Below are 24,387 nucleotides of genomic sequence, written 5' to 3' on the forward strand. Positions count from 1 at the left end.
CATAGGCCTAGAGGAGTAGTTAATATAGGGGTGCAAGACAGCCTGATAGTATTAGGAGAAAGAAAAGACAGATAGATAGTATGAGAGATAGAGAAAAGCCCTCAGCTCTTTTATATCATCATATAGCCAAAGGCTATCAATTTTCCTTTTTCACCAATCTCATATAGATGAACAACCAAAAGACCAATGGAAACTAAAACACAAAGATGACTGATTGATACCCAGGTGGTTAGCCCCATCTGGATTAACTGCCTTGAGTTGGCCTTCTCTGCCCGGGATTGCTCTCCCGTCACCCATGCAATTGACTAAAAGACCACATTGAATTAAGAGAATGGAACTATTTAAAAAACCACTCGTAGCAGGAATAGATGGAATTTTATCTCCCCTGGTGAATATTGCATAATGTGGGTGGTCTACACCATCTAGTCATAAATTTGATATTTCCTAGAATGCTTCTTTCTAAATACAAAAATCATCTGACTGAACAATAAAATTTCCACAATACAATATTATAAAGCATTTGGATGTCATATTGCTGGTTTTCAAATCCATGTTTCTTTCCAACCTTCCATAAATGGTATTTTAATTCATTAATTATAAAGATCAAACTTCTCTTCAGATTGCTGACAGGTGGTGGGTATTGCAAAAAAAAATAGCCTGTTCTGTTGTAAGCAGCGGAATGCCCAACACATTACATAATCAATTCCAAATACACAGGGCAATAGGGCAGCTGTAGAACGCATTTTCTACTGTTTCCAATCGGTAACAGATGCCACAGATTGGATCTCTGATGTTGAAAATCCTCCATTTGATGGTATTGACTGGAAGGCAGCCATATACAATTCTCCAAGCAAGATTCCTCCTGTTAGGGGTATCCTTATGACTTTAGTAAGTTATGAAACAAAATATTGTTGTTAGTACCCAACTGTGGAAGTTCACAGCAGAAGAGATTAAAGATTTCTTTATAGTAAATTTTACTTTTTTTTAATGGAAAGAATGTAAATTCCAGAGTGTTTAGCAATCTTAGAGTTAAGCACATAGCGTTGTAGTATTCAGGAACAATCTCAGCTTTTGGACCTTTATAATCATTAACTCCAAAGGAGAAGATGAAAACCCAGGTAGTACAGGAGAAGGTTTGCACATGTGTGATTAGTCTGCAATATTTTATGGATTTGTGAAGCTGTATTGCTTAAATAGCAGAATTTTAAGCTCAAATCTTCCATGCTTCTTTGATAGTTGAAGATTTTGTTTGGCTGGATCAAAAAAACTGCACAGGCTTACTATATAATTGCTTTGCTTCAGCTTCTGTGATATCTGTAATATTTATTATGTACAACTAAGCGTGAAAGATTATGGTTTTGAGTACTATAGTTTTAGAAGAAAGGGAAAGTGGCCCTATTTTCCAGTCTTCTATGGTTTCAAAGTTCTTGTATATAAGTTCTTGAACTTATAAAAAAAAAAAAAAATATAGCCTCTTGACTCTTTATTGTAGTAATAATATATGGGTACACCTTTCTGGAAATTTGTATAGTAAAGTATGTAAGTTCCGTTCACTTAAACCTTAGTATTATCCAGGTCTACCTACTCACTGATGAGACCTCAATAAAGGTTGAAACCACTGGTCTGGGTAGTGACCTTCCCTCATAATGTAAAACAGTAATACATCTCCTAGGAGCTGCATTTTACATTATGAGAAAATATTAAGGACAGTGATTGAAACTTGCTCAGAGTTGCTCTAGTGTTGTACTACCAGGTGTTGACTTACAAGAGTAAATCAACACCTGGTAGTACTCGCCAGAAGTTCTTCGGCATGAAACTCTTAGATTTCGATCTTCGAGTTTCTTATTCGGCTTGAAAATAATGAGGGATTTATTATCCACTTAATTTAAGTTCTTGAACTGGTAATATCGGATAAGTGGAGAAGAAAATTCCATGTATAATGAGGGGTTCTCTCTTAGGGGTTAGTACAAAAGAAATGCCTCCAAGATCTCATTTTTCAAAACTTTTAATTTTGTCTTGTCTGCATTAGTAGTTAATCCACTGATCTTGCTGAATTTTTCCAAAATATATATATATATGGATTCGTTATCCTTCAAAGTGCCCACTGCAGTATCAGCATATGCTAATACCTTATTTTCCTTCATAGTTGAAGAAACTATTATTCCTCGCACAGCATGTGTATTGTCGACTTCCTGTAAGAAAGGTTCAAGAACCAATGCAAAGAACAGTGAACTAAGAGGGCAACCTTGCTTGACTCCTTTTTAAATTTTGACTGTGTCTGACAGGAACCTGTTAACTAGGAGGTGGGTAGTTGAATTGGCATAGGCATCTTTATAATGGATAGCAGCTTTTTACCTACAGCAATTTGCTGGAGGATGGGGAACAGAAAGGGATGCCAGACATTATCAAATGCTTGAGTAAGGTCTACTGATAGCACTGCCATCGACTGCTTTTTCGTGTTAACTAAGCGGATTAAATCATGTAGTAGAAATGGATTTAATTCTACTGCTCCGTCTTGGAACTCCATACACCACTATGCTTTTGATTATGTATCTCATTCTCACTTTGAGCCTGTTATTGATAATGCAGAAAAATATCTTGTAGTCAGTATTAGGTAGAGAAATAGGTCTCCAGCTGCTGATTAAGGTGTGATCTCTATTAGGTTTTGGAATAAGGACGGTATGACTTACTACAAATTCACTTGTTATGTGTCCTGATGAGAGAAAAGAATTAAATAGTGTAACTAGAATGGGAAGAATAAAATCCCAGGTCTTGCGATAAAGTTTTATCCCTAGACCATCAGGTCCTGGGGATTTTCTTGTCTGGCATTCTTTATAGGTTGCGGTAACTTCAAATGCTGTAATGTATCTGTCAAGTCCATCTTGGATATGAACAGGAAAGCCATTAATGTTTAAAGACTTGTAATTTCCAACAGTATTATTGTCTTTGAACAGATTTTTATAGTGTTTTTGAAAGGAGTCAAGGATGTCTTGAGTAGTGGTCATGACTTCTCCATCAACGCAGATTTGAGATAGCCCTTTCTTTGTGAAATTTTTGAATTGTCTATTGAAGAATGCAGGTGAAGGGCTATCTGATAAGTGCTGCTGTATTCTTATCTTAAAATTTCTTTCTTCTACTTGTTTTTGCCTTTCCACTTCTATGTTAATGTTTCTAATAATGTTGCTACATTCTATACCATTATGTTGGTTTGTTACAAACCAGCTCTTCTCTTTATACAGGTCTTTCAACTTTTTCGTTTTGAGGAAAGCCTGTTCCTTTCCCCATTCCATCATTTCTGCTTTACTTCTTGTTTGAATTTTAACCACATGCCCCAATTCCAGGTAACATTCTTCCAGTTTGAACAGAGGGTCTGGAATTTGGTTGAAAATATCAACGGAAAAATTTGTGGATGTCTCCATGGTCCTGAACAGATGTCTACTTTTTCAATGCAGTGGATCTTAAGTAGAACTGGATTATGATCTGACATGTTGATGTCAAGATGTTTATTTTGAATTATCCTATTTATAAGGGAAGAAGAGATATAAATTCGATTAATACTAGTACCAGTAGCTTGATTCATGTACACATATGCCTGGAGATTAGGATTGCAAATCCTCCATATGTCTACTAGTTGAGCATTGTCAAGACATGTTTTTAACTATGCATATCCCACTTTTCCACTCCTGAGGTGTCCTCTTATTTCGTCTAATGTGGGGTGTTCAATACGATTCCAGTCGCCAGCTGTTATGATTTAGTGGGCACCACATAAATATGGCTCCAATTCCTGGAAGAATTTTCATCTACCTTTTCCATTGGATGGAGCATAAACATTTATAAACCTTACTGGGTGGGGGGGGGGGCTATGCCCCTCCTGGTGCCTATGGTGCCCAACTCACTGAGTTCCGGACTGGTAGGCCAGTTTTCCTTGAATTCTGATGACTCGAATTTTGAAGACTCGACGCTCAGGGTAGCCCCTGAGTTTCAAAAAACGTGACATAAAAAGGCTTATTTTATATATATAGGGTAGATTACACATCCACAGTATTTCCAGTCTATTGTCAAGATTCTCCCTTCTGCATCCCTTTAGATATTACAGAATGACCCAAGGAGTGGCACAAGAATAAGAACTCCTACTGCAGCCCTGTTAAATCTTCCAAGGTGATACTAAGGTTGAAGTAATGCAGAAGTCATATTTTCGTATATGAGTAGCCAAAAGGTGTCACACCTTATTATTAGAATACTCTGGATTAGAGATAGTTGTTGGAAGTTTTTCCACTTGGTTATCGTCATCATCATCATCTCATCCAGGGGCGCACCAGTAGTGTCCGGCACCTGTGTGCAAAACTTTAGTTGGTACCCCTATCCCCCCCCCATCCAATAAAAAAATCACTTTAAAAATGTTTTTTTTTTTTAAGTATTTCCTCCTCTTTGGCGCCTTTACTATCCTGGTGCCTGTGTGCATCGTACACATTGCACATGTGGCTGGCACACCCCTGATCTCATTCGTTTGATAACTGTTGAGTCCACTAAGAAGAAAGTTTCTCCACTTATCACGATCTTTAGCCATCTCGGTCATGACTCTATAGCTAGGCAGATGGGAATGTTCTTGCAGCAACTTTATCCAAGTACTTCTTGGTCTGCCTCTAGGTCTTTTATTTCCTATATATCCATTCAGAACTAAATATGGCAGTCTGTGAGGGCCATTCTCTGGATGTGACAAACCATCTCAATTGATGCTTAATGATTGTATCTATTATGTCATCTGGGAAGTTTATATCTATTCTGACTTGATCATTAGCCTCGTTTTGCATCCAGTAAGTGTTATTAATTTTTCTGAGGCATTTCATTTCAAATGCTTGAAGTTTCTTGATTGGTTGTTGAGTTAATCTCCAGGCTTCTGAAACATAAGTAGCCGAGGGGATGATAATTGTTTTATACTATAATTTAAAGATACCAAGAAATTATTTAAATTATTAGCTAATGACAACGAGAATATAATTTCTTGGTATCTTTAATTTATAGTATAACCAAGTGGAAAAACTTCCAACAACTATCTCTAATCCAGAGTAGATTAATCCAGTAATCCAGAAAGAGAAAACTTGCTTTTAATGATAAATTGTGGCAGCTTTTGGCTACTCGTATATGAAAATGTGTCTTCTGCGTTACTTCAACCTTAGTATCACCTTTGGGTCTGGCTCCCACTGATGAGACCTGGGTAGTGACCCTCCCATTAATGCATAGCAATTATACATGTCTGCAAGGAGATGTGCTTTGCATTATGGGATACAAGGCAAGTGATGTGAAGCCACCATTCCTATCTACCCATTCCTGGATTTTTTCCTTAACCGACTTCTCCAATACCTTGACCACCACTCCTGAGATACTGATCGGTCATTAATTTGCTAACTCAATCTTAGGACTTCCTTTATGCAGTGAACTGTTTTCCCCTCTTTCCACTCCCGTGATCCCAACCCAATGCTCAGACTTAAATTAAACAATGTAGTCAAAGGCATTGCCAATTCCCTAGCATATTTGCATAATATGCAGTTGATATAGCATCTAATCCCATAGCTGTATCCACATCGCAGGTCTATTATATCCTAAGCATCTTCAGTTCATCTACCTCTCTTTCTGCATCAGCTCTTTCAGTGTGATCATTCAGTAATTTAATTACACTATATTGTCAAACGTGTCTGGACAGCAACTGGTTGTATTTCCTGTTGCTGCAGGTCAATATGAGGTCAGGCCTCCTTTCATTGCTATTACAGACATTTTCCTTCATGGTTGGCTCTCCACCAAGTTCTGGTTACCAGCATCTGGAATTTGTTTTCCAGAAGCAGGTAACCAGAACTTAGTGGAGCTCATGAATGTTAGTTGGGCGAGTAGATCCAGCACTCAAGCTTTGCTCCAGCTTATCCCAAAGATCTTCAATAGGGTTGAGGTCGGGGCCTTGGGCTGGTCAGTTTAGCACGTCCACTTCCATGTCTTCAAACAACAGAGCTAGGGCCCCTTGCTTTTGTGAGCAGGTGCGTTATTGGGCTGATACAGGAAAGTGTCTATTCCAAACTGTTGCCACAGTGTGGAGAGAACGGAGTTGTCCAAAATGTCATGGTAAGCATCAGCATTTAAAGATTTGGACACAGAAACCAATGAGGCCCTGTTCAAACCAGACCATTATACAGTAATTTCTCTATTAGTGCGTCATTTTTTTTCGATACCCAAATTCGATTAGTTCACCTCTAAAATTCAATTAGTGAGCCTTTATACAGCTTAAAAATAAATGTTAACCACTGATAATCAGCCAAAAGAGATTTCACAGAAACAATTTGAAAATATTTTTCATGCAATCAAAGTTTTTAAGCAACAGTGCTTAGAGGCTGACCCTGATGAAAGGAAAAGCAGTAAAATTTGCTAGAAGAGGCAATGGGGCATACCGTCAGTTGTATGAAAAAAAAGAAACAAAATGCCCGCCAAACTAAGTTAGCTCAATTCTTTGTTAAGAAGTAAAATAATAAAATTTATATTCTGAATATGTTTTATTGTCTTTCAGCTTTATGGTTTTCCTTTAACTAGGCCCTGAGACATACCTTAATTCTTTTATAAAAAAATTGAGGTTCAGAAAAGAGATTTGAGGAATGAATTATATTTTTTCCCATAGGTTATTATATTTCATTAGTGTGATTTCAATTAATGCGCCTGTTTTAAGGAATGCATTAGGCTCACTAATTGAGGGATTGCTGTACTACCACCTCCAAATTTCATGGTCAATACAAGACATTCTTGTAAATATCATTCACCAGGCATCTGCTAGGTCCAGACATGGCCATTGCATTGCCAGATTGTGTACTGTGATTCATCGCTCCACAGGATCTTCTTCCACTGATCCACAGTCCAATGACGGTGTTTTTTGTACCAGGCATTGGCAAGTGTAATTAACGGCTTGTGAGCCACAGCACGAACAATGAAACCCAAGGGCAACACCTGGCAAATAGTCACTGGCATCTGTCATTGGTTGCTAAGGCTGACTGATGATTCCCTATTACAACATGTGTGAGAGTTTGCAGTCCCAATTTGCAGTTTCTTGGGCTTACAAGTTACAGGCAGGGATTTGGTGATACCATCATGTTTCCACTCACTGATAGACTGAGGCATGTGTAATGTGGCAGAAATACCCACACTGGTCACCTACTTTATACTGCTCATGTGCTTGTGAATCAACTTTCTCTTTAAATTTCCTCTACAGACTTTTTGCAGCTGTTGCTTGATGATGCTACTCTTCCATATAACTCCCATTTTATTTGTAATCCTTATTCGGTATACAGCATGTTACTATCTTCAATCCCCCCCCCCCCTTTCAACATCCAAAACACTATCAACATCTGACCCTTGCAGTTTCTTATGCCATGACACTGCCTTGAGCAGTCTCTTGAATGTGCCATAATTACCAGCTCTGTAATTCCACATATTAATATTTCTTAATTTATTAAATATTTGGGTTACAGACAGAAAAATTATCAAATGGTGCATAAATTGGAAACTGCATCAGCATCTACATAGCAAACATTTAGAAATGGAATATAACACTTAGTCTACAATCATGCTAGATGATGCTGGAACAAATAGCTTACTGACCATTGATGTAGGGTATTTCTATCTCAAACCAAAAATCGGCATTTGGCGGAATCCACCAAGCTACAAACCCTTATCTTCCCTAACCCTTTTAGGATGAATTGTGAGTTGAGTGATTTCACCTTTTTGCCTGATCATGCAATCTTTATCCCAACCTGAAATCACTTTTCTCAAACCCACTTGAAATTTAAATGGCTGCTGACCAGGAGATCTTTGGTGCTCTAGAATTTTCTAGGTGGATTGATTGTGCATCCTGGGTTTGGTGATATTATCCCATACTGAATGGCTATTACCCCCATCCAGGTTTCAAAATTTCTTTGATACTGCCACCACTAACATGTATGACACAGGCCATTTGCCACCAAATCTTCAAACTTAGCCACTAAATTCTACAAAATTATCCACCTCTCAGATCAAGACTGCACGATCACCCTCACCAGTTCATGGCAGTCATCTTGGTTACAGAGAAATCCTCCAATGCATTTACTAGATCTAGCACTCTCAAATCCCTGGTATTTGAGGCCCTCCATCACATGCTGCCTCAGGAAATTATTCCTTACTAACTGCATAAATTCTATTTCCTTCTACCCGTGTATCCTTTCTCATTCTAATCTATGTTCCTAGTTAAAGCTCCCCCATAAGAATTGCTTACCCTCCACTCACTGAACTTAATTTGCAAATGTATACCATCCGTATCATCCTATGCATTCTGTAGCCTATAGCATTAACTAGCTGTATATTTTATCCTATTGGCCTCTGTCTCATGTCAGATGGCCTCCAATGCATTACTTTCATTGATTGATCTTCAGCTGAACTCCTACTCTTTGTGGCTGCAGTTCATCAGCTGTCATCAGTAATACTCTTTCCATTCTTTTCTGTCTATCCTCCCTGAAAATACTATACCCTTCACATTCTCTCCCACTAAATATATCTCTGTCAGCCATGTCTTACAATGTCAATATCTTTCAGCCAAGAAGAACTAACTAATGCCAAAAACTCCCCCCCTCTTGTTCTGAATGCTTTTGGCATTAGAGCACATTAAGTGCAGTAGTCCCCCCCCCAGGCCCATGACTATCCTTATGTTTTTTTATTAATTATTCCATTCTGATTTGTTATTAGCATTTTTTTCACCCTCATTCTCATACTCACTTGTCTCATTCATACCTGCATTTTCACTCACTCACTCACTCATTTTTTTCTTTTCCCTCCCATTACCTCTAGTTTTTTGATTTTAAACCTCCAGTTTTACTCCATTCAGCAACACTTTTTCGAGACTCTAAACATTAAATCTGATCAAGTGCAAACTATCTGCTTTATATAAGTCCTTTCATCTCAAACTCAATCCACACATACAAATTCCACACGAATTCCTCCTGCATAACCTATGCATTAACACATTTGCAATCATGGCACTCCTCCTCAACTCTATCATACTGTAGTAAGAGACTCACTATTTTTACTCTCTCACTCTTCTATTTTGCTACTTTCAGTAACTTTTTTTCATATCCACTCTCATACTACTCTTTCATCAAATCATTCATACCAACCAAAAATGACAAACTCTTTCACTTTGCTTTTCAGCAAACTAATAGTTTGGCTAATATCGTTAATCTCCTGCATTCATAAAGCATGATTTCATCATGTTATTCTCAAGCACTTCTCCTGTCATAAAATTGCAATACAAAACTCTCTCCTTACTTTTCCTTTCTTGCTTATCAAGCATTGATTCTCTTTTCTCACACCTTTTCTTTATTTCTATTTCCATATACCACTTACTAGATGTTTGTGCATTTTCTCTAGTTTGGACTTTACCCTATGAAGGACACTTCATAAATACACTCTCTCATTGTGACTAATTTTTCATTCTTCACATCATCCATGCTGTCATTCTTATGCTTGTCACTTTTACTCTCTCTATCAATATCCTCCATCTCTCTCTCTCTTTTGCTCACATTTCCTAACCTATTTCTGGCTATATCTACCACTTCACTCTCATCTCACTCTTCTGGTACTTGCTCCCACTTTCTGCACACTCTTATCACTTTCACAAGTCAATTCATTCTTAGTAAAGAATACATTTCAAAGGCACTACACCAGTGTCACAGGTTGAATGCTTAAACTCTTTGAACAAGGAATTCTTGGATGCTTTCTAGTTTGCATCAGTGTCATTTCCATGCCAAGTTATGAAATGTACTGGCACAGAATTATTCTGTGCCAGTACATTTGAGACAAAACTAATCTAAATCTCATTGAAATTATATGTAAACTATGTCTAATACAATTTATAAGCAGTATTTGTTTTAAAAAAAAAAAGATTCCAGAGCACTAGTCACAGGAGCTTCTACTAGACACTGCCTAGTCACTTCCCAATAGGTCAATCCCACATAGCAGGAATTATGAACCAACCTTTACTTCACATGCAGTTTACTGTCAATGTATTAACATGTTATAGCTTAAATTGCTTTTACATTGATACAAACACCTCTTGTCATGTATATTGTCCTGTTGTTTGGAAATGTTGAGGAAGCATATTGTTCATTTAAATATAAATTAAGAATCACTTTAAAATTCTTTATTTTTTCAGGGTTGTTTACCAACAGTAGGTAGGGCCATGGTAGTCAATGCTGCACAGTTGGCATCATATTCCCAAGCTAAGCAGATGCTTCTGTCATCTGGTAAGACACACAGGTTTTATATTTTAATATTCTCAGTTCTTTGTCAACTAGAGATGAAAATGTTTTAGAAAACCTAATAGAGATGCAATATAATTAAAGTATTTAACATTGTTGCAGCATATCCACACAAAATATCTATGATATATAATATCCATCCCAGCTTATAAAACCACCAGAACCACAGGCTGCTCAAGGATCAAAGCCAGATAACTGGAAACCTTTAATTCCTAAAGGTTGTGGAGACCACCACATAGCCTTTAAGGAATGCAGACAGCAGACATCTAACTAGCATGCATCCACATCCAGAAAGATGTGGATGCCATGTAGCGACAGATTAGCACGAGTGTAGGTTGAGCATGATACTTCAACTATGGGGAAAAATGGGGATATAGATTGGAGAGAGGAAAGACAGCATGGCAAGATGGAAATGGAATTTATACAGTTACAGCAAGTCATGGAGGAGACAGAGCATTTATGAGTTAACATTAACAATATTTTATATTGTTAGGAGGATAAAACACATAAGAGTTTCAATGGATTCATAACAATATAAAATAGGAGCTACAAAAAAAGAGAACATTATGGAGGAAATATAAAGAAAAAGTGGTGGAGTGGAATCTAGGAAAATGAGGGCGACTAGTAGAATGCCTCAGGATTGTAAACTAAGGCCATTACTCTTTAATCTTTTAATGATATGTGGAATGATCTCTGAGTGGATGACATTACTTCTCTGTAACAAGTTCCCCCCCCCCCCAAAAAAAAAAGCTTTATTCACCATCATTCTTTTCCAGTTGTCTTCTATCCAAAACTTGGAAATGGTGATAATTTATAAAGGTGATGTAGATATCCTGCAGAATGATTTAAATAAATTGGCATTGTGGGAACATGATAATGATTTTCAATTTAATGTTGCAAAATGTAAGGTTATGTGCTTCAGAATGAAAAGATTACATACTATGCATCACTTTGATACTGGATAGCAGAAATTTGATGAGACTAGAGACCTGAAAGATAATAATGGACAGAGAATTGAAGTCAGAGGCATATGCAAAAGTTGGCTAAACAACTCAAAGGATTATGTGGATGTTGAAAAACACTGACAAATGACAAATAATGATAAGGAAGTTATTATCCCTCTTCATAAGGCTATGACTCCTCTTGAAGATCAGATGGTAAAGAGGATCCAGAGATAAGTGAACAAGCTGGTGACAAGTCTGAAATACCCCTATTAGAGTAGACTGGTGGGAGTATGATTAGTAAGTGTGTGCATGTGAGATTTTTATGTGGAGAGTTGCAAATGAGCAGATGAATAAGTAGATGAATCATCAGTGAATCAGAGTGAACATTGAAATGTCAGCTACTGGTCCAACTTCAGCCACATTAGTGAAAATATAAATGATTCACATAACTGGTGTTACTGAGATGAAAAAGACTAAAAAAAAAAAAAAAAAAAAATGAAATATCTCTAGTGAGGTGATTTATTCAAGCAGTAGTGATCAGGGGAAGGAGGGAATAGCCGAAGTATTTATCATTAAACTAAATGATAAATGTTTAATGTTTAATAGATGTTTAATGATAAATACTTTGGCTATTCCCTCCTTTCCCTGATAAGTTTTTTGAATGTCTAGCAAAAATAAGTAATGTGGACAAATTTTAAAATTAGAAAATGGAGAATGTAGTTTAGTTTTTGCTATTGCAAGTACTATCATGGAAAAGCAGTAGAGGAATTTTTTGAATCATTAAAGAAGACAGCATGCATCAAGGAATAGAAGGGAGAGAAACCTGAGTCATTTTGGTGATTTAAACCTCAAAGCAGGAAATGGCTCGCACGAGCCTGCACAAAATGTTACGGGAAAATTTACAGGAAGAACAATTTCAGAAATTGACTAGTTAGAATCTTAAGGAAATATAATCTCTGCACAGCTTTCAAGCTCCACAGAAAGCTTGCTGCCCTTATACATTCTACTGAAGATCAGCTCCTTCCTTGGAGCACCCTGTTCCTGCAAGTTAGCCCATTGTCATTTAGGCCTTGCAGACCATGCTTTAGATATAGCTCATAGAATCAATTGGAAAAAGACCATGATCCATTGCAGTAAATGTTGCTCTCCAGCCCAATTGAATTTTGTAACCTAATAGATAATAATAGGACTCTAGCTTTAATGTAGTAAAGGGTTGTTTTTTTTTTTCTCAATTATTGGCCTGACACCAGAGGTTGGTCAGTAACTTTAGCAAACCATGTAGTGCAACTTGTTTCTTTGTATATATGTGTTATGCTCCAGATGATGACCTTGATATGAAGGTCAAAACGTTGAGTGTTCATTTTGGTTTATATTAAACTAAAGTTTTGCTCTAACACGGTAGTTGTCTCCATAATTTTTTATAATGTATTCTGATCACCGTGATCAGCATGAAAGAAAGGATTTTCTGCTATTTCCAGGCAATTTATGCAAGCATGCTTGAAAAGAAAAGGTTGAAGAAGAGAAACTAGAAAGACAACAAGCTTCAACCACATGGGAGTTGTTGAGACCAGATTTTTTTCCAATAAGACAAATAGTGGAGAGATTTTTAGAATATAACAAGGATCTGTGTTTAAACTTTTTGGGTATAGAAAAGGCATAAGATCTTCAGACATTTTGATTATATTAATGCCTCCATAGGGCATTTGGAAGGATTACAAGACAGTGCACCCTTTAAGTGGAAAAGGCCTAAGCTTCAATTCTCATCATGACTTTATTATTACTTCCTTACTGATTCATACAAATATAGTAGAGACATATTTCTAAAATTATATCTTTTGATTGGTATTGAAACACACTTAAGCCTTATGCATTCATACAGAAAGACTTAGGTGTTGCTCGTTATCCATAATAAAGCTTAACGGTAAGCTTTATTATGGATAAGCCTTATGCAGGATGCAAACCTTCGGCCTTTGCAGTAAATAAGCAGCAAACCTACTAAGCTAAGTTACCAAGGGTGAATTCATGAAGCAGTTATTGTGCCTCCTGTGTATTAATTGGAGTCATTGTTTGAAGTTTCTTTTTAGAAACCCTTCTCTGAAACATAACAACAATCTGACACAAAAATTTTTATGATAATAATAAAATAAAATAAAAACATTTTGTGACCATCTTGGTTATAGACAATCATCTGCAGTCACCAATGAATTACTCCCAAACCCCTGGTACTCCTCATCGATACATGCTGCCTCAAGTAATTATCTCTCAGTGGCTACATAAATTCTATTTTCTTCCACCCATGTTTTTTCTTCCTGCCAGCTGAAGGGTACCCCATAATGATTACTTACCCTGCATTCATTAAGCTTATCTTCCAGTGCATGTTATTCCCATCTTCCTCTGTAGCTATGTAGTAGCAGCATCTCATCCCCTTTCAAAACTAGGTGAATCAGTCTGAACACATTTATTTGACAAAGATAAACATGGGAAATTGATGACTGGAGTGGATTTCCCACATTGTCACTTGCAGTTTCATTATCTAGAAATGATAATAATAATTTATAAATTACTGCTCTTTTTTGTATTTGTTAACATCAGCTGTATGTGCATATACACATGTTTTATGTTTCATTTTTTCTTTTTTTTTTAATTTAAGGATATTTTACTGATAATATCATGTGCCACTTTGCTGCTAGCATGATCAGTGGGCTTGTTACCACAGCTGCATCTATGCCAGTGGATATTGCAAAAACCCGGTATGTTTTTATATTGTAAATGCAATTTAGGGCTTAGTTTAAAATTATCTCTTATTAACCCCTTAACATACAAAGATGTCTGTGACACGTCTTTTGTTTATTGCACCAAAATTGATTTTGAATTTTGGTTTCACATATAAATACAACCGAATATATTTGCTAGACAATCTTGTGCCTATTTCCTTTCAGCCGAGAAAAGTTGCCAACAGCGTGTATCGGCTATTTCGTTTGCATTTGCACAAATTCATCATTATTTTTCAAATAATGATGAATTTCATCCAGCAAATCACCCTCGCCCAAAACTCACCCACAAAATTGGCAGAAAAACGACCACTTTCTGATTTTTAATTGGTACGTTAAGGGGTTAAGATATAATTATTGATAAAAATCATTAGATAAAATTTCCAGTTTGTTATTAACTCAAGAATGCTTCATGTTTACCTTAATTAAATATTTATTGTAGAATGTTTAATTAAGAGAATATAACTTAAATATAAAGTTATATTTAAGTTATAATAAGCTTCATTTCGGCAATGAAAACATTACTTAAATTAAGGGGATATTAAATCCCACATAGTTTTATAACCGAATAAGAAACTCAAAGATTGGAATCAGAGAGTTTCTTGCCAAATATAGTAAACTATAAAGTATCGGCGACACTAGCGTTAGCAAATGCAAGTGATCCTAGTACGTAGTACAATACTGGGTAGCTCGTTGCAAAGGTGGAGAAGTTCAGATCGCTATTCTTAGGTATTTTCCATAATGTAAAAACACATTTCCTAGGAAATGTATGCTGTTATTACATTATGGAGGGAGGTCACTACCCAGACCGGTTTCAGCCTTTTTTGAGGCTTCATCAGTGAGTAGCTAGACCTAATAATACCAAAGTGTATAGCGAAAAGAACTTATATACTCTGCGAACGAGTTATCCAAACAGGTGCAGCCATTAAGTTACTTAAATATAAAGAGCTAATAAGCTTAATTTAAGTAATGTTTTCATTGCCGAAATGAAGCTTATTAGCTCTTTATACTTAAGTAACTTAATGGTTTGCACCTGTTTGGAAAACTCGTTCGCAGAGTATATAAGTTATTTTCGCTATACACTTTGGTATTATTAGGTCTAGCTACTCACTGATGAAGCCTCAAAAAAGGCTGAAACCGGTCTGGGTAGTGACCTCCCTCCATAATGTAATAACAGCATACATTTCCTTGGAAATGTGTTTTTACATTATGGAAAATACCTAAGAATAGCGATCTGAACTTCTCCACCTTTGCAACGAGCTGCCCAGTATTGTACTATGTACTAGGATCACTTGCATTTGCTAACGCTAGTGTCGCCGATACTTTATAGTTTACTATATTCGGCAAGAAACTCTCTGATTCCAATCTTTGAGTTTCTTATTCGGTTATAAAACTATGTGGGATTTAATATCCCCTTAATTTAAGTAAGAGAATATAAGTTTATAAAATGCTATTGCAAAAAAAAAAAAAAAAAAATGAGTTATTTTGTTCTTGTTACAAAGGTATCAAGAACAAAATAACTCTTTTTTTTTTTTTTTTTTTTTCAGGAATGTGTTATAAAATTAAATGAATGGCCATATTAATATGTAGTAGCTACAAAACTCTTGCTGTATTTGCTGCACCTTATGAAGTTATACTTAGCTAGTAAATTATACTTGAGAAGAAATTATATTATTGTTTTCATCCTTTATTCAAGCTTGAGCAAACAAAATTTTGGATATGAAGTAACATCACAACTATACTACTTGTATATAGAGACAGATAACTTCACATCATGTTATTCTAATATACCACAATATTGTCGTCCATTATTAGAAGGGTCACTACTTAGTCCAGTTTTGATGTTTATTGAAGTCTCATCAGCTGGAGCTATACCTATTCAGACTGAGAGCTAAATTACTGTAGAAATCATCTTTTCCATATATAAATAGTAAAATGGTGCATCACCATATTTTTTAAATATTCTAGATAAGAGAAGTAGATGTAGCACATTATTTCAAAGTAAATTCTATTTGACAGATTATATTTGTTCTCTTATCTTTACCCAAGCATGAGTAAACAAATGTTTGCACACTACTAATGCATTGATTTAGCTCTCTTCCTCCATGAATCTAGCTTCCACTGGTGAGACCTCGCTAAACCAGTCTGGATAGTTACTTTTCTCATAATGCATGGAAATATACACATCTTCAATAACACTACAAAACAAATATCTCCCTCCCTCCCACACACACACACACATACAATAATTTTCTGCAACAAAAACAAATGGACAACATTGGGGCATCAAGGAATCAGTAAGGGTGCTGCTATAGACCAGGTGATGGAATAGATGGTGGAGAGAGTATGCATAAGCAAATAGAAGCAATGAGTGGAAGGAGGGTAATTATTATGGGGGATTTCAACTATAGTAACATTGATTGGAAGGAGGAGGGAGGACATGTGAGGAAGGAACTGGATTTTATTCATTTATTAAGGGATAACTATCTGAGACAGCATGTAATTGAAAATGCTAGGGGTTTTTGAGAGTGCTTGACCTGGTAATAGCATCTGAGAATTTGACTGTAATGAATATGACTATGTTGCCACCTATTGATGAGAGTGATCATAAGGTCTTGACCTAGAAGGTGGATAAAGGTGTGGAATTTTCGATTAAGACAGGGTATATGTGGAATTACCATACTGGCAAGTATGAAAAGCTTAGGAGATTGCTTGGTTCAGTGCCATGGCATGTAAAATTGCAAGGGCTGGATGTCGATAGAGCATGGGAAGTGGTCAAGGAACATTTACAGGAGGTCATCGCTGATTATATACCTAGGGTCCGAATAGTAAAACAAGTAGGGGTTAAATGGATGAATAACACCATTAAGCTTGAGCTGCAAAAAAAGAAACAACTGTGGAGGGAATTTAAAGAGAAAGGTGACCTGCAGGCACATGAACGGTATAAAGCGCTGGCCAGAAGGGTAACGAGTGTGGTAAAAAAAAATAAAAGCGGATTATGAAAGGAAACTAGCTATGCAAGCTAAAGAGAATCCCAAACAGTTCTTTCAATATGCTGCAAGCAAAAAAAAAAAAACTGTACACGGCAGAATGATTTTAAGGAATGACGATGGTAAGGAGGTCACTGAATCAGTTGATATAGTGGAATTACTGAGCGAGCACTTTGCAAGAGTATATCATCCAGGTGGTGACATTGAAAAAATGAAGGAACCATTAGTTTATACGGGAATTGTGATGAATGAAGTGGAGGTGAATAGTCTATTACAGAACCTTAATGTGAATACATCTGTGGGATTGGATGGTATACCGGCACGGATCTTACGTGAAGCGACTAAAGAATTATCAGTGCCCTTGACTATGTTCTTTAATCTGAGTCTCGGGTCTGGTTTAGTCGTCCCGAAGGTGTGGAAAGAGGGAGAAAATAGTTCCACTGCATAAAGGAGGATCCAAGACTACTGTTGCAAATTACCGACCGATCAGCATATCAGGAGTCGTTGTCAAGGTCTTGGAGAAAGTAGTCGAGGGAAAAATACAGGAATGGATTGATGAAAATGAGATACTGTACGGTGGACAGCATGGCTTTGTGAAGGGTAGATCATGCCTCAGTAACTTGTTCAAGTTTTATAACACAGTGACGGATGAACTGGATAAGGGTAATGGGTTTACAGTGATACTGCTGGACCTGGCTAAGGCATTTGACAAGATACCACATGGAATTCTAATCCATAAACTATAACATATGGGAATGGGTATAGGGTTGGTGAGATGGATAGGTGGGTGGTTGATGGAGAGATATCAGAGAGTAGTTTATTCAGGAGTAGAGTCCAAAAGACGGCCTGTGACTAGTGGTGTGCTGCAGGGTTCTGTTCTTTGATGACTGCTGTTTAATTTGTTCATTTATCATATAGGGAAGGATCTAAGAGGAACAGTTCATTTGTTCGCTGATGATGCAAAGTTGGGTAGGGCAATAGGGAATGCAGATGATGTCAAAATCTTGCAGGTTTTTGTCAAGATGTCAAAATCTTGCAGACGACTTGGATAGATTGGAGTTCTGGGCTAAGGAGAATGGATGTCAATTTAATGTGACAAAATGTAAGGTTATGCATTTTGGGGTGAAAAGATTAGCAGCAGTATACCACATTGGTGGAACTGTACTCCAGAAGATTGATGAAGCCAGGGACTTGGGAGTGTTGGTGGATAGGCAGATGAAGTTTAGGGGGCACATTGCAAAAGTGGCTAAATCAGCTCATCAACTCACTTGGTTGTTGAAAAATACTTTGAAGAGCAGAGACAAGCAAGTTATTGTACCTCTGTAATGAGCCTTGATAAGACCTCATCTCTACTACTGTGCCCAGATTTGGTCACCTAGGTTGCTTCTTGATGGGGAGGAGGTGGAGAGGATCCAGAGGTGAGTGACCAAGATGATAGCAAGTCTATGGAATGAACCTTATGATAACAGGTTGAAGATTTGTGGGTTGCAGAAATTAGTTGATAGGCGGAAAAGGGGAATATGATTGAGACATTCAAATTGCTAAAGGGTTTCTATAGGATTAATTCAGAGGATATTTTTGAGATCAGGACTGATGGTGGGAGAACTAGGGGACACCTATGGAAGCTGGACAAGAGTGTGGTTAGCAAGGGTATTAGAGCTGGGTTCTTTACTTTTAGAGTGGTAAATGAGTGGAATAAGCTGCCAGAGTCTGTTGTGGGTGCTATGACAGTGAGTGAGTTCAAGGCAAGGTATGATAGATACTGTGAGAATGTCGCATAGTTGTGTGGACATGATATAGAATGTTGTATAGTTTAGAGCCTCCCTCGATGAGTATAAGGACTCCCTGGAGTCACCCGTAATAATAATATATCAGAATCACAATGGAAACCAAGATCCCAAACCTGTGCACAATAGTCCAAGTGAGGTCTTACCAAGGCCTTGTAAAGAGGCAAAATAACATCCTTATCTTTACATGTGAACGTTCATTTCAGCATTGCAATTATCTTTTGAGTTGTATTTACACTCTTTGCTACATGACCCCTGAATTTCATCTTCCTAATCTATTAACACCCCAAGATCCCTAGCCTCATCAGTTTCTTCTAGCCTAATCCCACCAATATAATACAGCATTGGATATCTAATCATGCTGAAGTGAATGACTGTGTTTACTGACATTAAACTGACATCCATTTTCCCATCTCCACAATTCCAGCCTATTCAACTCATTCTGCACCTACTGCATATCAGCAGCATTCTTGATTACCTTCCTATCTTTGCATCATAAGGAAATAAATAGCTGAATGTCACTTGTCAGATCCTTCCTAATATCCTTAATATACAGATTGAATAACAGTGGACCAAGCACTGAACCTTGTGATACACAAATTATTACCTTAAATCTTGCAGACTCACATTCCCCATATACCACTTTTTGATATCTTTCAGTCAACCATCCTTTTATCCATGCTAATATTGTATAATCCAAACCCATTTTCTCCAATTTATGCAAAACTCTACCATGCTGTATTCTGTCAAAAGCCTTAGCAAAATCCAAAAGTATCATGGTGTATCCATTCCCCTTGTCTAGTTCAATGGTAATATTGTTATAGAATGTGAGCAAGTTGCTAAAACATGACCTTCCCTTAGTAAATCCATGTTGTTCATTGCAAAGTAGAGATTCACTGTCAATCCATTTCTGAATGCGAGCCCTAACCAATTTTTCCAAAATCTTCACCACTACTCCTGAGATACTAACTGGTCAATAGTTGGATACATCGGTCTTTGTGCCACCCTTGTGCAATGGAAAAGTGTTTTATTTCTAACTCAGCTCTCAGATTCATAAGTTAAAATTGGTGTGAATACTGCTAATTTAGTGTTTTGACTAATTTCTCTCTTATTCCTTATAAATTTATTCAGTTGACTTCCTACCATACCAGCTTTGTTGATTCTGTTGTCTATTTCCATATTAAATTTACTATCTTCATGAAAAATTGTGCCTAAGTAGCTGAAATGTTTCACTTGTTCTATATGTTCTCCTTTCACGAGCAGTTGATATTTTCAATGCTTCTGCTTATTTTCATTGTCTTTGTCTTGTTATTGCTGATCTCCATACCATATCTATTACAACAGTTAATCAATTTTGTCAGGGAATCTATTTTACAGACTTGTAGTGAATTTCTTTAAAAGTATTACATTGTCCACATAAAGCAAAGAGCTGACATTACCATCTCCAATTTTGATATCAGGATTAATACTGATTTCCTTCATAATGTCATCCATATAGATAATTAATAACAGAGGGGATAATGTACATCCTTGTCTGACACCAGATTTAACATTAAACCATCTTCCTTCACTTCTAACTGTTGACTTGCAACTCAAATGAAGACTAAGTATTCCTTGATATAATTCCCCATTGACACCATATAACTGTAGCGTATTGAATAGCTTCTCTCTTGGAACTTTGTCTATGCCTTTTCCAGATCTACAAAACTTGTTTCATATCATTTTTGTTATATTCTATTTTGTTCTAATTTATGTTATATCTGGATCTTTGTTATATTCCCATGATTTCTCAACTGTTTGTCGTATAGTGAAAATTGGATCCTGACAGCTTCTGTTTGGCCTGAACCCAGCTTTTTCTTCACCAAGCTTCCCTTCCAAAATCCTTCTCAACAATTTCTCAACTATACCTGCATAAATCTTACCAGGAACAGACAGTTATGAAATACCTCTGTAATTCTCATATTCAGTTTTATTTCTATTTTTATATATGGGTACTATGAGAATTCTACTCCAATCATCTGGAATTTGTCTCTCTGTCCACACCTTCTGAACTATGCAGTGCAGCCACTGTAAGACTTTTATACCTCCATACTTGAACATTTCTGATCGAGTATCATCTTCTCCTGCTGTCTTTCCACATTTCAGGCCTTTGATGGCTTTTTATACTTCAAGTATGGATATGTATTCCTGACTGCATGCCTGGTCAGTGTTTTTCACCATTCTGCTGTCATTGATTGTTTCATTTAGCAATTTTTCGAAGTAAATATTCCATACTTCAAGAATATCTTTTCCTCTGGTTTTCATGTCACCTTTATCATCTCTAACTCCTTTTATTCTTTCCTCAATTTCTGAGCTTCTTCAACAACCTCCAGAATATCTTGCCACCTTCTTGATATTTATTTTCTATGTTCTTACCAAAGTCTTTCCATGACTTTTGTTTATCTAGTTTTACACAGTGTTTAGCTTTCTTACATTTCTCTCTGTATTCTCTAAGAGCACAAGCTGTCTTATTTGTCAGGAACTTTTGATATGCTTTCTTCTTTTCATTCACTACTTTTAACTTCTTGGGTCCACCATGGAGTTCTGATTTTTCAATCCCTGCAGACAACCTCACCACATTCCTCTCTGACTGAATCAATCAGTGTTTTCTTCAGGGCTTGCCACTGAATCGCCAAGGTTTGCCTCCTGTTCTCAAACTCTTTCATTTTTTATTGAATAACATTTGTGTATTTTAGTCTACACTTCAATTCTGAGAGTTGCTGAACTTTTATTTGCTTTAAAACTTTCTTACATGTTCTTCTTTTCAATGTGAAATTCAGTTTTATCATCCTCAAGACTAAATGGTGATCACTTCCAATTTCGTATCCTCTGTACCCTTGTAATATATATCTATTCTTCTTTTGTAAGTTTTATCTCTTCTTCTTTATTATCTTTCTATTATATTAGTTTTATTTAATCCTAGTTGGCTGCTCCATTGTAAAATATTACTTTTTTTTCATCTGTCTATATATCTACTTCCTTAAATTTTTTTGCCCCCCCCCACCTCTTTTTCTGCTGTTAGGTAGAACTTGTGTAACAGGTCTATCTAACGTAACTGTCTCTGAGCAATCACACAATATCAATTAAGAAATTTATTTGATCTTAACGACTGTGCCATTTAATTGATCCTTTTATGTTTGAAAGTCAGGGCGAGAAGATAACAAAAAAATAAGTTAATACTTCTATACAATATATTTATATGCAAGTCGTGGCTCGTTACTATATTCTACTTCCGCAGGCTTGTTAATATTTTTAGGATAGTGCATTGGCTAAGGAATGAGAACCAGGTAATCACAAAACAAAAACATGTTTATTATCAAAGTAAAAGATATGATACAGAGCATATAAAAGTTGATTAAAGATTAACTTAATCAAAGGCACTTTAACACACAAAATTACTTGCTATCTGAGCAACAGAAATTATAGTGCTTTCACTATCAGAAAATAACTTAATCACTTAATCAAATAACATAATCAAAATCACTTTAACACACAATATTACTTGCTATCTGAGCAACAGAAACTATAGTGCTTTCACTATCAGAAAAACCTATTGTGCCTTCATATTTGTAGATTTAGGGACTCAAAAACACACGTGTTGAACAGATTATTTTATTAATTACAAATAAAATAAAACTTGACGTTTCGACCTCTATATGGCTAGAAAAAAGATTTATTAACTACTTAGATTTAGTTTACTGGTATAGAAAGCATGAGCATGTAGCTTGGTTCTGCATACAGTTGTATTCTTCCGATGATGACCTCGATATAGAGGTCGAAACGTCAAATTTTATTTTATTTGTAATTAATAAAATAATCTGTTCAACACGTGTGTTTTTGAGTCCCTAAATCTACAAATATGAGTGCTGATCACCGTGTAACCCTAAAAGAAAGAACTATTGTGCCTTGATATAAAGGTGTCTTCTATGACACAACTTGGCTTACAAGCATGCATAAATCCAGGAGGGATCACATTAACTTTCTTCCAACACATCCAATACTTAATTGATACTAATTCAGACATTATCACAAGCAACTTATGAATTAGACATACTTAACAATACAAGTTCCTCCTTTATTCAAAATTCAATATAAACGCCAAGTAACCTCTCTCAATCCTTTACGATTTCGAGTTACAATCATATAACATACTATAAACAAAATAATGGCTTACTTGCTAACAAACTCGAGAGAAAACTCAGATTTATTCCGTATCATACTTAGAGACTTCCGTCCGGTCAATCCTTGAGAGTTTTCCTTCGTTGGACGCAATGAGGTTCTGCCGTAGCTACCGGGAATCTAGAGCGAGCTTCCAGCAGAGAAACATCTGGCATCGGCGGTGGGAAGAGTGATCATTCTTGAACTAGGGAAGGAGCCCCCTTAGACCTCATAGGTGAAGAGCCAAGCAAGAGACCAAGGACCAAATAGCCCAGAACCATGTGCTGCATTGGCTTTTATTCCATTTTCCTTCCTTTGTTCATAAGTAAGAGTATTCCCGGATTAGCCAAAAGTAATGAAAGAATTGACGTCATCGCTGGTCACTTGACGTTACGATTTTGGTGGTATATTCTGCGCTAATCCGGCTTAGCTCCTATTAAGCTTTTACAAACGAGTCTAAAGTGCAGGTGCATTCTAACAGTAATTTATTCTTTTATATTTCTACATCTTACTAAGCACAATTTTTTCTTATAATTTCAGACAAAAAAATTGGAAAATCCTTAGCGAAAATTCTCTTAAAAAAATAATTTCTCGTGAGATTTTACACCCTCTAGTATTCTGCACCAGTGAGAAAATATCACTATCAACAATAGTATAGTCAATGAGAATTTTCTTATTCCTTGCCACTTCTCCCCATGTCAATTTGTGCACATTTTTATTTTAGAATATGGTGTTAGTAATAACTATTCTATGGCCTGAGCAGAAATCCAACAAGTGTTTGCCATTATTATTAGCTTTGCTCTTTTTCTCTAAATTTCCCCAAAATATTTTTGTATGTCTGACAGTTATTTCCTACTCAGCTATTTAGAAATTCAAGGACCGACTTTTCCTTTTTCATTGTGTCAGTTGCTTTTTTCGAAATCCTCAAAAAATTCCTCCTGTTCTCCCTTCTCAGAACCTTCTGCGGGACCATAGGCACAAATAAGTCTCATTGTCCCTTTCCCCATTCTGATATGCCGACATCACCCTACTTGATGTTGACTGTCATTCAAGAATATCAGCCTCGTATTTAGTGTTGAGTACTCTAGCTACTCCTTGAGTAGCTAGAGTATTCAACACTAAATATGAATACTCTAGCTACTCCTTCTTTTCCCTGATTGTTATTGCCTGAATATAACATTTTGTATTTATTTCTCAGAAAAATCTCACCATTTTTTGTCTTTTTTGTTTCAGTCACCCCTATTATGTCAATCTGGTATCCAGTTCCTTATTTAGCTCCATTTCTTTGCCACTCAGGCTTCTTATGTTGGTAGTACCTTGAACTCACAAGAGTGGTCTTGAACTCTGGTGATGTTGAGTTAGTGTGTGTTTTACGATTT

At 36.5% G+C, this 24,387-nt stretch overlaps 1 protein-coding gene across 1 annotated transcript in view; it reads left to right on the forward strand.

Moving 5' to 3' along the window:
- The window catches only part of LOC150107757 (mitochondrial 2-oxoglutarate/malate carrier protein), a 221,365-nt gene that overhangs the window by 166,170 nt on the left and 30,808 nt on the right, over positions 1–24,387 (forward strand). The window contains exons 7-8 of the mRNA XM_090391516.1: positions 10,214–10,304; positions 13,914–14,013. Coding sequence (XP_090247642.1) covers positions 10,214–10,304; positions 13,914–14,013 — 191 coding nt within the window. The remainder of the gene's footprint in view (positions 1–10,213; positions 10,305–13,913; positions 14,014–24,387) is intronic.

This window comes from Typopeltis vanoorti, chromosome 4 (genome assembly GCF_054136105.1).
Source record: "Typopeltis vanoorti isolate ZY-2024b chromosome 4, IOZ_Tvanoo_1.0, whole genome shotgun sequence".
In the NCBI taxonomy this organism is placed as follows: Eukaryota; Metazoa; Arthropoda; class Arachnida; order Uropygi; family Thelyphonidae; genus Typopeltis; species Typopeltis vanoorti.